This window comes from Sceloporus undulatus, chromosome 6 (genome assembly GCF_019175285.1).
Source record: "Sceloporus undulatus isolate JIND9_A2432 ecotype Alabama chromosome 6, SceUnd_v1.1, whole genome shotgun sequence".
NCBI lineage: Eukaryota > Metazoa > Chordata > Lepidosauria > Squamata > Phrynosomatidae > Sceloporus > Sceloporus undulatus.
The window spans coordinates 46,537,896-46,550,587 of NC_056527.1; the positions used below are offsets into that span (position 1 = coordinate 46,537,896).

At 39.1% G+C, this 12,692-nt stretch overlaps 1 protein-coding gene across 1 annotated transcript in view; it reads left to right on the forward strand.

The window, feature by feature from the left end:
• RAB5A (RAB5A, member RAS oncogene family) overlaps window positions 1–12,650 on the forward strand; it is a 24,184-nt gene extending 11,534 nt beyond the window's left edge. Inside the window, exons 2-6 of the mRNA XM_042475081.1 lie at window positions 2,321–2,569; window positions 5,997–6,148; window positions 8,774–8,896; window positions 10,196–10,289; window positions 11,191–12,650. Coding sequence (XP_042331015.1) covers window positions 2,407–2,569; window positions 5,997–6,148; window positions 8,774–8,896; window positions 10,196–10,289; window positions 11,191–11,306 — 648 coding nt within the window. The 5' untranslated portion in view covers window positions 2,321–2,406 and the 3' untranslated portion in view covers window positions 11,307–12,650. The remainder of the gene's footprint in view (window positions 1–2,320; window positions 2,570–5,996; window positions 6,149–8,773; window positions 8,897–10,195; window positions 10,290–11,190) is intronic.
• The last annotated feature ends 42 nt before the right edge of the window (window positions 12,651–12,692 follow it).

The window sequence follows — 12,692 nt, forward strand, 5'->3', positions numbered from 1 at the left end:
TTATTTATAGCCCGCCCAATCACAAAGAATCTGGGCGGGTTACAACAATAAAATACATCAGTTACAATAGAGTTAAAAATGAAACCCTAGACCTACCGCCCCCCCATACCCAGTACTAAAACAGAATTAAACAGTAATAGTAAAAAAAAAAACATTAAAAGCATTTATAAAAGGCAGAAACATAGGCGGGGAAGAATAGACAAATGAGGGGACAATATCTCTATATCTGGGGAGGGTAACTAAGTTGGAAAGGCCTGCCGGAAGAGATCCATCTTGAGTGCTTTCTTAAAAGCTGTCAGAGTGGAAATGTGACAGATCTCCTCTGGCAGGTCGTTCCATAGTTTAGGAGCAGTAGTAGAAAAGGCCCTCTGGGAAACTGATGTTAACCTAGGGTTTTTTTTTTTTTTTGGCTGTAGTAGATTTCTTCCAGAGGACCTTAGTGTACGGGGCGGACAATAGAGAAGAAGGTGTTCCCTCAAGTACTCTGGGCCCAAGCCATGTAGGGCTTTAAAGGTGATCACCAACACCTTGTACTTTGCCCGGAAACTAATAGGCAGCCAGTGCAGGGACTTCAAGACAGGTGCTATATGGTCATTCCTAGAAGTTCCCGTGATCAATCTGGCTGCCATATTTTGTACCAACTGAAGTTTCCGAACTTGGCACAAGGGTAGCCCCAAGTAGAGCGCATTACAGAAGTCCAGTTGAGAGGTTACCAGTGCATGTACTACTGTTTCCAGGTTCCTCGGCTCCAGGAAGGGGCACAGTTGGCGTATCAGACGAAGCTGATAGCAGGCGCTCTTGACTGTCACATCCACCTGAGCTGTCAGTTGGAGCGACGAGTCAAGGAGCACCCCCAAGCTGCGAACAGAATCCTTCAGGGGAAGTGTGACCCCATCCAGAACTGGCTGACACAACTCCATTCCTGGTTTCAGGGTTCCTATAGCGAGTACCTCCATCTTACCTGGATTCAGCTTGAGTAGGTTTTCCCTCATCCAGTCCATTACCGCCCCAAGACAGGCATTCAGAGGAGAAATGTCATCCTTAGTCACTGCTTCAGTCCGAGACATAGAGAAATATATTTGGGTGTCATCAGTGTACTGATAACACCCCGCCCCATGTCCCCGGATGATCTCACCCAGCGGCTGCATGTAAATGTTAAACAGCATTGGGGACAGAATCGCGCCTTGAGGGACGCCCGATTTGAGCTCCCTCTTGGCCGAACAACTGTCCCCAAGCGACACCATCTGGAAATTCCCTGATAGGTAGGACCGGAACCACTGTAATGCAGTGCCTCCAATACCCAACTCTCTCAGGCGCTCCAGAAAGATACCGTGGTCAATGGTATCGAAGGCTGCTGAGAGGTCCAAGAGCACCAGCAGGGTCACACTTTCCCTGTTGATGCCCAGATGGAGATCATCGACTAAGGCGACTATGGCAGTCTCAACTCCATATCCCGTCCTGAATCCGGTTTGAAATGGATCCAGAAAATCCATTTCCTCCAAGACTGCTTGTAGTTAATTGGCGACTGCTCTCTTGATCACCTTGCTCAAAAATGGTAGTAGTGAGACTGGTCTGTAGTTATTTCTATCCAGGGGATCCAGGGAGGGCTTTTTTAAGAGTGGTTTAACTACTGCCTCCTTGAGACAGGGAGGCAGGGAGCCTTCCCTGAGGGATGCATTACTTATGTTTTTCAGCATCACCATGATTTTTTTCTCCCCCCTGGATAGCCAGCCAGGTTGGGCAAGGGTCGAGAAGGCAAGTCATCTTTTTCAAACTACTAAGAAGCTTGTCCACATCCTAATTATGTTATTCATAATGAGAAATGATCTTAAACCCTCATAATATATTGTTGTGAAATAAGGGAATGTAACAGTATTGCCCTTAGTACATGGCTGTCAGAGTAGTAGGTTTTGTAAGCAGCTTTGGGTTCCATTTTGGAAGAAAGTTCGGATATAAAATAAATAAATCTGCCACCAATGTCCTTCAGTTGTGAAGCTGCCATCATGTCCTTCTGAGTATCTCCACACTGTTTTTTGAATTGTGCCTAAAATTCTCTTTCAGCACACTGTAAAATTACACCTTGATTAGCTGAATCAGTAATTCCCAATCTTTGGTCCTCCAGGTGTTTTGGACTTTAGCTCCCAGAAGCCCCAGCCAGTTTGGCCAATAGTCAAGAATTCTAGGAAATTAAGTCTGAAACATTTGGAAGATCAAAAATTGGGAACCACTGGGCTAAATCATAATCACTTTGAAAGATAATTAGAATCTTTAACACGTAACATATTTATGCCTGAAATATCATCTTTTTTTCCTGAAACAGCTTTGAGGTGAAGCCACATTGCGGTTCATATTCTGGAATCTTCATTTTAAGGATCTGAAAAAAAAGGACTCCTTTCTAGTTTGGACATGGCGAACCGGGGAGCAGCTAGACCCAATGGGCCCAATGCTGGGAATAAAATATGTCAGTTCAAGCTAGTTCTACTGGGAGAATCTGCAGTTGGAAAATCAAGTTTGGTGCTTCGTTTTGTAAAAGGCCAGTTCCATGAGTTTCAAGAGAGCACAATTGGAGGTGAGAAAATGTGGAGCACATAGTATTTTATATTTTAGCAGTAATATGTGTCATAATAAGTGAGTAAAACTGTTGCAGTCAGTCTCGTCTACCAATGTCATTGGCTTTTATTTTTGTTAATTGAATATTTTATTGTTCTGCAGTTTTTGATTAGGCATTTCGTCCTCTTCTCCCTGGGAGAGTATTATGCATTTTGTCCTCTGTGCTGCTTGTTAGAGGCTACTGTAATGTGTGATGCAAACCTCTTTTAGGTCCTTTGTCGATGATAAGTAGCAACAACTCCATACTCTAGCATAAGGCACAGAGAGAGCTGTGGCACAACCATCTTTGGATTCATTTAGCAATGTGGCTGGAAATGTGACTGTATATAGAGCATTACAGTTGCTGTAAGATGGTTGAAATAGATTTTACTAACTGTTACATAGTTGGTAAGCTAGGAAACCTCTCAGCAAAGAAGTATGTATTGTACATGTATGTGTGTTTTTGTTGTAGCTTCATTGTCTTTCAAAAGGGGATGTCCCACTTGAGTTACATGCTGAGCTCAGGCCCGTGACCTATGTTTCTTGTGTAGGATTTTTGAGATCATGCACTGTTAAAGTTCACCTCTTGTAAAGAGAGAAGTAAATAAAGTAAATAAAGGCTGGACAATGCCTGTATTGATAATAATTACAAGCCATTGAAACTACACATGTTTTATACATAGTTAGTTTGCCCAAATTATAGACAGAAATCAGTTGGTGTATGTGATGAGTGGCTTCATTTTCTTTGTTGTCTGGTAGCACCAGATCATTGCAGCTAGTAACCTATCAGAATACAATGGATTACCAATTGCAAATTTATTTTGGTAGACCAAGCATCTCTAAAAATTTGGTAACTTAATCGGGAGCTATTTGTAATTATTGGGCTAAAGGTTTTAAACTGTCTTTGTCAAAAAGTGCAAGAAGTTTTAATTCTACAAATGAATGGTAGCTTTTCTTAAACTGCAACTAATATTTTCCTTATATTTCCTTTCTTTCTTCCCCAGAAATAGCTGTATTGTGCAAATTTAACTGCTGTTAATAAACATGGTTAACTAAAAAAAGACGTTACAGCCTTAAATTTATTAATATGGATACTGTAGCCTGAACTCTCATGATGAAACTGAAGTTGTAATACTTTGGCCACATCTTGAGAAGGCATGGTTCATTAGAAAAGACAATGATGCTAGGAAAGGTCGAAGGCAATAGAAAGAGAGGAAGACCACACACTAGATGGATAGACTCATTCAGGGAGATAATGAGCCTGAATCTATAAGACCTCCGCAGAGCAATGAAGGGAGATGTCTCATCTACAGGATCCCCATGAGTTAAAGTTGACTCGAGGGCTATTAACAACAACAAATTTGCCAAAGTATAGTGTAATCTATACTCTCGACAAGAGGCCACTGTCAGAATACAATATGGAGGAACACAGTGGTTTCCAGTAGGCAAGGGGGTCAGATAGGCTTTCAGGCTGGTCTGAACAGGGCCCAAGACTTAGAAAGCAGCCATGAAGGAACTAGATATGATTCTTAAATGTAAAAACATATCTCCAAATACCCACTTGTAATGATCCAAGCCACAGTATTTCAGATTTCTCCGTATTGTTGTGAAAGCTCCTCGGTGAACAAAACTGACAGGTAGAAAATCAACCGATTTAAATGTGCTGGAAGAGACCTATATCAATACCATGGACTACTGAAAATACAAATGAAGGGGTCTTTGAGCAAATTAAGCCCAAACTGTCACTAGAGGTAAAGATGACTAAACTGAGGCTGTTGTACTTTGGACGTATCATGAGATTATAAGACTCATTAGGAAAAAATGATACTTCATAAAGTGGAAGGCAGTAAGAAAAAAGGAAGGCTGCACTACAGGTGGATCAAGGAAGTCACGGCCCTGAATTTGCAAGATCTGAGCAGGACAGTTGAGGTCTGGTACTGTTAGAAGTCTCTCGTTCATGGAGTGGCCCTAAGTAAAAGTTGACGTGATGTAACAACAACAACAAATTTGCCAGTTACGGCATAACAGTAGTTCCAGGGTTGATAAACCCTGTGATCTAGTTTTTGAACCCTGGAGCCTACTGCAGGTCACAATTGTTCCCAGAGCAAAAGTAGAAGTGACCAGAAGTTTATTTCCAAACTTCTGAAAGCCACTCTTTGAAGTGGATGTTAGGGAAAATACTGAAACTTGTTTTAAAGAAAATTGCTGCTCCTGAAAGGTTTTTTTTGCAGCCAGACGTTTTTTGTGTACACAGAAAATAGTCTCAGATGAGCTAGCAAAATGGAACAGGAGGAGCACAGAATTCCCTGCTTACAACTGTAGTGTATCAACTGTTAATTATTGGCACATGGCTTCTAAAAGGGTTTAAATCCAGAAGTGCAAGTACAGTGCACCTGCGCCTTATGCAGACATGTCATATATGGCTTTCAGCTTATGCTGAAGCCGTGCCGTGGGGGGAACAACGGTGCATGTGCCATGCTGCATGCACGCACCCTATTGTTTTTAATAGAGCTTGACCGTACATATTTTTTCCCTTACAGGGGGGGTGGGGGGGGATGGTCCACAACAGATCCGCTGCATAAGGGAAGGGCCCACTATATACTTTTCTTTGGATCTCAGCCATTATGAAACAGGATTTACAAGTTTTACAACCTTACAAGTAATTCTTAAAGAATATAAACTCTTCAAGAAAAACTGGTCTGCTGCCAGAGACCATTGTGCATGTCAAAAGCTATGTCTTGGTCCATTGCATTTTATACAGCTTTCTGTTTCCTCATTACATACTGTGTAAAAGCAAGTATTGCTCTTTACCTTTACTTGTTTCTTCCTATTTGTATCTAAATAGTGAAACATTACCTATAGTGAAACATTAAGACATTCTTTCCTAATCTAGTATCCTCCAAATGTTAGGACTGCAACTGTCTCATTGCTGAGCAGGTTTCATAATGGATGGGGTTAACGGCATTGAAACTGAAAACACCTGGAAGGCATTGGGTTGGAGAAAGCTACATTAAGTTAATGAACTGCTTAACTAACACTTTTTGGCACAAGGGGTTTGCTTTGGTCTTCATAATTTTCTGAACAACTTTTCACTGTATTCCATTGGATTGGATTCAGCCTTAACCATGTTAGCATAGACCTATTAAAAACAGCCATTGCCATAGTATAATAGCCAGAACTAACTCAGCCCTATTCGTTTCAGTAATCTGCTGTAAACTTAAGTATGGGTTCAACCCTGATTTGTTGTAAAAATACGTTTAATTTTGTGTAGTTAATAGAAAAATGTTGTTCCTTATATTCAGAGAGTTTTTGGTGTATTCATCTCCTCGTGGAAACAGTAATCTTAGATTGATGAAATATTCAGAACTACAGTTCTCACTGATGTTTTGTTCTTGTTTTCTTTTTAGCTGCTTTTCTAACACAGACTGTATGTCTTGATGACACAACAGTAAAATTTGAAATTTGGGATACAGCTGGTCAAGAAAGATACCACAGTTTGGCACCAATGTATTATAGAGGAGCACAGGCAGCTATAGTTGTATATGATATTACCAATGAGGTAAGTACAGTTAGTGTAATAAAAGGGTTATATGTTCTAGAAGCAGTATGTTGATATAACCTTCACATGTAAAGTTTGACAGATTGCTTACTGTTTCTATAGGGGAAGGAGCATTTTTGCTTGCTTTCTGGTGTTGTTTAAAATAATGAGTTTGCATGTTCTCAAGCAATTTACTGTGCTACAATAGGAATGATATTCTAGTTTTCTGTCCACCCCTATCCAGACTTAAAGGAATTAATCCATGGGTCATATAGTGCTCCTTCACTTTTGTGGTCCTAAAATCATTGCTGCCTTTCAGATTTTGAATTGCCCTGTGCTTTCAATTGTTTGCTTTGAGTTTAATAACTGTATTCAGTTTTTTTTTTTTTAAAAAAGGCATTGTTTAAAAAAGAATAATCACATGTAATCTTGTATCTTGCTGAAAGGTACAAGAGGTAGCTCTGTAACACAGTGTAGCAAAATTGTGTTTTGAGTTGCAAAGGATTTTCAGCAGGAAGAAAAAAATCAAACACTTGCAGATACATTGTAATGCAATGTATTTTTTTCTCAGAAGAGTCCTTGCTGATTGCAGCAATTTCATAATTGCCATAGCTTTCCCATCTCTGGTGTGTGTGCTTCCATATGTTTTGTTTTGTTAGTGCAACTGTGTTTGTCATACAAATTTATTTTATGTATTTATATCCCAGCTTCCTACCAATATATGGCCCAAGGTGGCTTACAACGTAGATTGAAAGAAAGCTTGGGTTTTTAAAAAACATGCTTACAATAAAAAGCTAAAATGAATTTTAAATAAACTATCTCATTGATGCACTGGAAAGTTTTAAAGCATTTAAAACAACAGTGAAAATAGAGATACGGAACACTCATATCCCAATAAACAAGCCTTTTGGACCATGGCTAATAGTTTTAAAAGGGTTTAAATAGAGGAAGGAGAGCAGGAAGAGGGCTAGCGCTGAGAGCAGACTATTAGAAGACCTTCTCGTGTCTTCTCACCAGATGTACTTTTAATGGTGGGACCAAGCAAAAGCTGTTCACAGAAGGTATTAAAACCTGACTTATCTCATAGTAGGAGATGTATCTACTGTATTAGATAGTCTGGATCTGAGTTATAAAAGGCTTTACAAGTCATAACCAGTACTTCAACTTATGCCTGAGTATGAACTGAGCTTTATGAAAGAGCCACTGTGGTGTAGTGGTTTGAGTGTTGGACTAGGATTCAGGGAGATTGAAATCCAAATCCCCACTCAGTCATGGGAACCACAGGGTGACCTTGGGAAAGTGCCACACTCAGACCTCAAGGCAGTGGCAAACATCAGGAAAACCCCATAGTAGGTTTTCCTAAGGGTTGCCATAAGTCAGAAACTACTTAGAGGCACACAACAACAAATGGACCAATAGCCAGTGAAGCTGTTGCCTTAAATATTTAAGACACATGATAGTTTTAAGTATCTGAAGGCAGCTTCCTATAGAGCACATTACGGTAAAAATGAGGTGTAACCAAGACATGTGTCAACATTGCTAGATCTGGCTACAGGGATAGGTGAAGCTTCCATCCTAGTTTTGCTTTGCTGAAAATAGCAAGAAATGTACTCTCACACTGCCTATTAAAGTTTTATCTGAACAGTGCAAACTTCATTTAACTTCAGATGGTTATGAGAGAAGACTAGATAAGCTTTTTGTGGAAGAGATGCGCTAGAGTGAGGACCCTAACCAAAAAGTCTTCATGCAGTTTGGCACATGGGTAGGCAGGATCAGGGATGCAGTGGCTTAGTGGTTAAGACGATCAGAAGATCAGAAGGTTGGCAGTTCGAGGCCCGGGTGTTGCATGATGCAGTGAACTCCTATCACTAGTCAGCTTCTGCCTACCTAGCAGTTCAAAAGCATGCAGATGTAAGTAGATAGATAGGTACCAATTCTCAATGAGAAGGTAACAGTGTTTGGTGCAGTCATGCTAGCCACATGAGCACCAGAGCAGTCCTCAGACAACGCTGGCTCTTCGGCTTAGAAACAGAGATGAGCACCACCACCTACAGTCAGTTGCAACTAGACATTCATGTCAAAGGACTACCTTTACCTTTAGGCAGGATCGTGCAGGAGCAGGCAATCTTTGAATTCCTCAGTACCAAGTATTTAATGGTGAACTAGACTGGAGCTTTGGGTCAGGTTCAGAAACAGGAGGAGCAAATCCAGAACAAATTACATAGTGCTGTATGCTCCAAATTGAGAGGCAGAGTCTAATCAGCAATCTAGCAGCAAAATTCTGGTCCTCTGCCCTTCAAAGAGGTGACAGGATTTTGGCCCTATGCTCTTCAGGAAGGTGACACAACGAGATGGTTTGATGGAGATTCAAATCTAAATGTTCATCAGTAATCCTGAGCAAATTTCCATTGATGTGATAAGTATCTTGCTCCAAGTCAGTTTACAGTTTTTACAATAATTACAGTTTAGTGATTGCTAAATTTAGCCGTCTGCATAACAAAAGGGAGAAAAATGAATTATGTTAGAATGTAGTTTGTGGGCAATAGTTGCCCAGCTGTATTTTCCATAAAGTTTGCTTAAGGTATTTAAATCATTGAAGCTGAAAAAGAATAAATAAGTCTTGTTCTTCTTTTTAAATGATACCAGGAATCTTTTGCAAGAGCAAAAAACTGGGTAAAAGAACTCCAGAGACAAGCAAGTCCTAACATTGTAATAGCTTTAGCCGGAAACAAAGCTGATCTAGCTAACAAAAGGGCTGTAGATTTTCAGGTGAGTTTTGACTCTTATATTTGGTCTGAAATTCTACCTCTGGAATAATATATAGATCTGTACAATTTGGTATTCTTTTGTTGTAGCTCTGAAATTTGTTCCTATTGTTTTGTAACTTGTTCCTTTCTGTCTAAAAATGCTACTACAGTATTTTTAAGAAATGTGTGACTTAAGCCATTTTGAGGGTTTGTTCTGCCAGATCCTTGCTGTGAGACAAGCAGAATGACCCAGCTGCTTGCTGCCTTGAGAAGCTTATTTGTTACAAGTATCATTTATGGTATCTAACCATGCGTTCAAGTTAGGGTTGAAGAAAGGCCCCCTCTATCCACAGACCCATTTCCTTGATCCCATTTGGATCATTGTTTTTCACAATTTAACTGATGGATTAAGATCTAGGATAGGTGAACAAATCATATGGTCTGCAGGGTTGTTGTGCATTCTTGATTCAGAAAGCAAGGAAATACAGATTGTTAAAGGAGGTATAAGCAGTATATTGGGAGGTGCAAGGTCATGACTAATTTAGATGTTTGTCAGATTTGTAACAACAGTAACTTATGAACTTCCTTGAAGTTTACATACAGCATGCTATCATGCTTAAAATAAGATTTTGTGTTATCAGGTGTTCATATGGACAACAGTTATTTTGCTTTGGACAACAATTACTTTGCTTTGGACTTGCCTCTTTATTTATACCTATCTGCAAAATTCTATGATGGTTTCACTGTTAAAATGTTGAATTCTCTTTGATCCTGAGTAAAGATCGCTTTGGAGTGTAAATTTTTGATGGCGAAAGTTACACTCCCATTTTTTCACTGCCACATACAGTGGTGCCTCGGGTTACGAAATTAATTCGTTCCGCGGCCGCTTTCGTAACCCGAAAAGCCTTCGTAAGCCGAATTGCCATAGGCGCTAATGGGGAAAAGCCGCGTTTCGTGCGAAAAAGCCGAAAAAAGCACCAAAAATTTTCTTCGTATCCCGAAAAAACATTCGTAACCCGGAACAATGATTTCCTATGGGATTTTTTCGTATCCCGAAAATTTCGTAACCTGGGTATTTCGTATCCCGAGGTACCACTGTACTTTTTTCCAATGCCTTTTTAGTACAGCAAAACCTTAGATGAGTGATTTCTGAAAAGTTTCTGTTGGTACTGACTTGTACAGGAGGCTTTGCTGTATTTCAAGGAGGTTGGCTTTTATATTAGCAACTGATCAAGCTAAGGTTGTTAAATAGCTGTATAATAAAGTGCTGTATAATCCGTTACTATAGGAAACAAAGTAAACCAGTTTGCTTAACTTACAGGATGCACAGTCTTATGCAGATGACAATAGCTTATTGTTCATGGAAACATCAGCTAAAACATCAATGAATGTAAATGAAATATTCATGGCAATTGGTAAGTAAATATTTGACAGAAGATAATGAAAAAACAAAATACACATTTTGGTGGTACTTCATTAGGCCAACCAAAAGGCACAAAATACAATGGGTTTAGTGTCTTCATCAGACACAGTAAAAATAATTGATGGTGGAAGTGCTGTGTCAGTGTCATAGATATGCATTTTGCTTGGAATGTTTCGTTGGCTGTTAAGATAGTCTTGCCATTGGTGCCTTCTGAAGGGTTCTGCATGGGAAACACCCATATGCCAGCAACCTGTGCAGACCAGTTAACTTTGTGAGCATCATGCTGAGGTAGAATATTTCAATAGGGATATGAGAAATTAAAAGAACTAGAGAGTAACTAGAAGAATAAAGGGAACTGATGTGTATGTATATAAAGTAATCATCCATAGCTCAGTTAATGAAGGCTCTGACAACAAAGCCTCCTTTCATGAAGGCTTTTGGGCATACATGGCTAGGAATGGGTGTCTTCGATGGAACAGAAAAGCTTCCCAGTGGTGCCAGCCCACCCTCCAGGCTTGAAGCTGTAATGATGAATCAGCTGCTTATCTGTAGTGACAGATCAGATAGGAGAGCAACTCTTTAGGTTGCTAACAAAGATTTTTTTTTTTTAATGGGAGAGAAACAGAGATGGAAGTGGCTGTAGGGGATTTTCAAAGCCCCCCTCCCAGCTTAACTGGGTACAGGCTAACCCTTTGTATACAGGTTTTCAGTGTCACAGCTTGAGTCCTTCAGCAGAGGACTTGGAAAAATGCACTCTTTAGATTGCTATAGGGAGATGCTATGTGCATGAACAAAATACATCATCTAACACAACAGACAGTGAAAATTAAATATAGATAGGAATTTCTAATACAAATCCTGAATACTAATTTTGGACTTTTGTTTTCTTGTAGCTAAAAAGTTGCCGAAGAATGAACCACAGAATGCAGGGGCCAATTCTGTTAGAGGAAGAGGGGTAGATCTTACTGAACCAACACAACCAACCAAGAGTCAATGCTGTAGCAACTAAAATTTCAGCTGCTTTAAACTGTCTTGAATATTCTTCTGCTTCCTAACTTGTTAATAACAATGGAATTTGGAGTGTTTAACCTGGCCCAATACAGCTTCCAAATCAAAGAGACTTACGAAATAGTCATTTCTAATACAGAATGATTTTGTCCTAATTTTTAATAACATGCATGTATCACTGGCTGTTATGTTTCAGCAAAAGAGGGAGGGGAAAGGAAGCTGGATAGACTTGGCTTCAGTTGAAAGGTTTATAAACTGTAATACTTGTCATTAGGGATAGAGACTGAATTACTCCATGGATCTGCAGCTAACCAGTTAGTTCCTTAAGCTATGAATATTGGTTACTGTAAAAGTGTAATGAACAGAATTGGGATTCTCCATTTATGATATGGAAAAACCCTAACTATAACACACCTGAAGATCCTATAAGCTTATTCACAGTATTTATGCAAAATGTTGTTTATGTGGGTATCTACCATTTAAATATACATTCCACATTTTCATAATTTAATGGAAAGATGTGCAGCATTAACAATTTTATTGATCCTGTGCTCACAGAAACAATTGGTTTTTAGTTGTTACACTAAATGTGAATTTGTCAACCCAGTTTAAAGTTTAAAAATCAAGTTTAATTCAGTTTTTCTGCTTATACAACAAGATGACCAATGAATTCAACTCGTAATGCAACAAAGATTCATTCTTTACAAACTGTCAAAATCTGTGTCCAGCGAAAACTAGGTATCTGATTTTGTTTTTAATCACTGTTGACCATAACACAATTATCTTTCCCCTAAGGATAAAATCGGTCAGTGCACTAACAATTATGTACATTCAACTTGATTTTAAATTGGGATATTAATGTACTGTAAATAGGGTACTGCATTGTAGTCTACATCTGTTTAATACTCTGTACTATTTAAGAGTTGCTTAAAAGTATACAATATGTACAGTTACTTTAAAGAGCTAACATTTCTTTTCCCCTGAACTTGAGGGGATTAAGTTCTTCCTTCATGGCTAGAACAGTAATAAATGATGCTCCTGTACCTGTAACATAAGTACTACTGTCTGTCTGTAATGAATTCTGCAACTTTGTTTTCCAAAGTCCATTTTATTTTGATCTGTCCAGTATATTGCACTAATTCTTTAGTTATTTTCATTATATGAAATCTACCAAGTGTCAGAGAAGATGATTTAATCTATTTAAATGTTGAACTGCTAGCAGAAACTTACTTGTGCAGATTGTAAATTTGCAGTAATTTGGGCTTAGCAAGGAAAATGACAGTTCACCAGTGTTTAGTTTTATATTGAGGTGCTCAGGTTTGAATAAAGTGGTATAAAAAAGAAATCCTTGTAATCAGTCTTCTTAGCATCATTTTTGTTTTTGTAA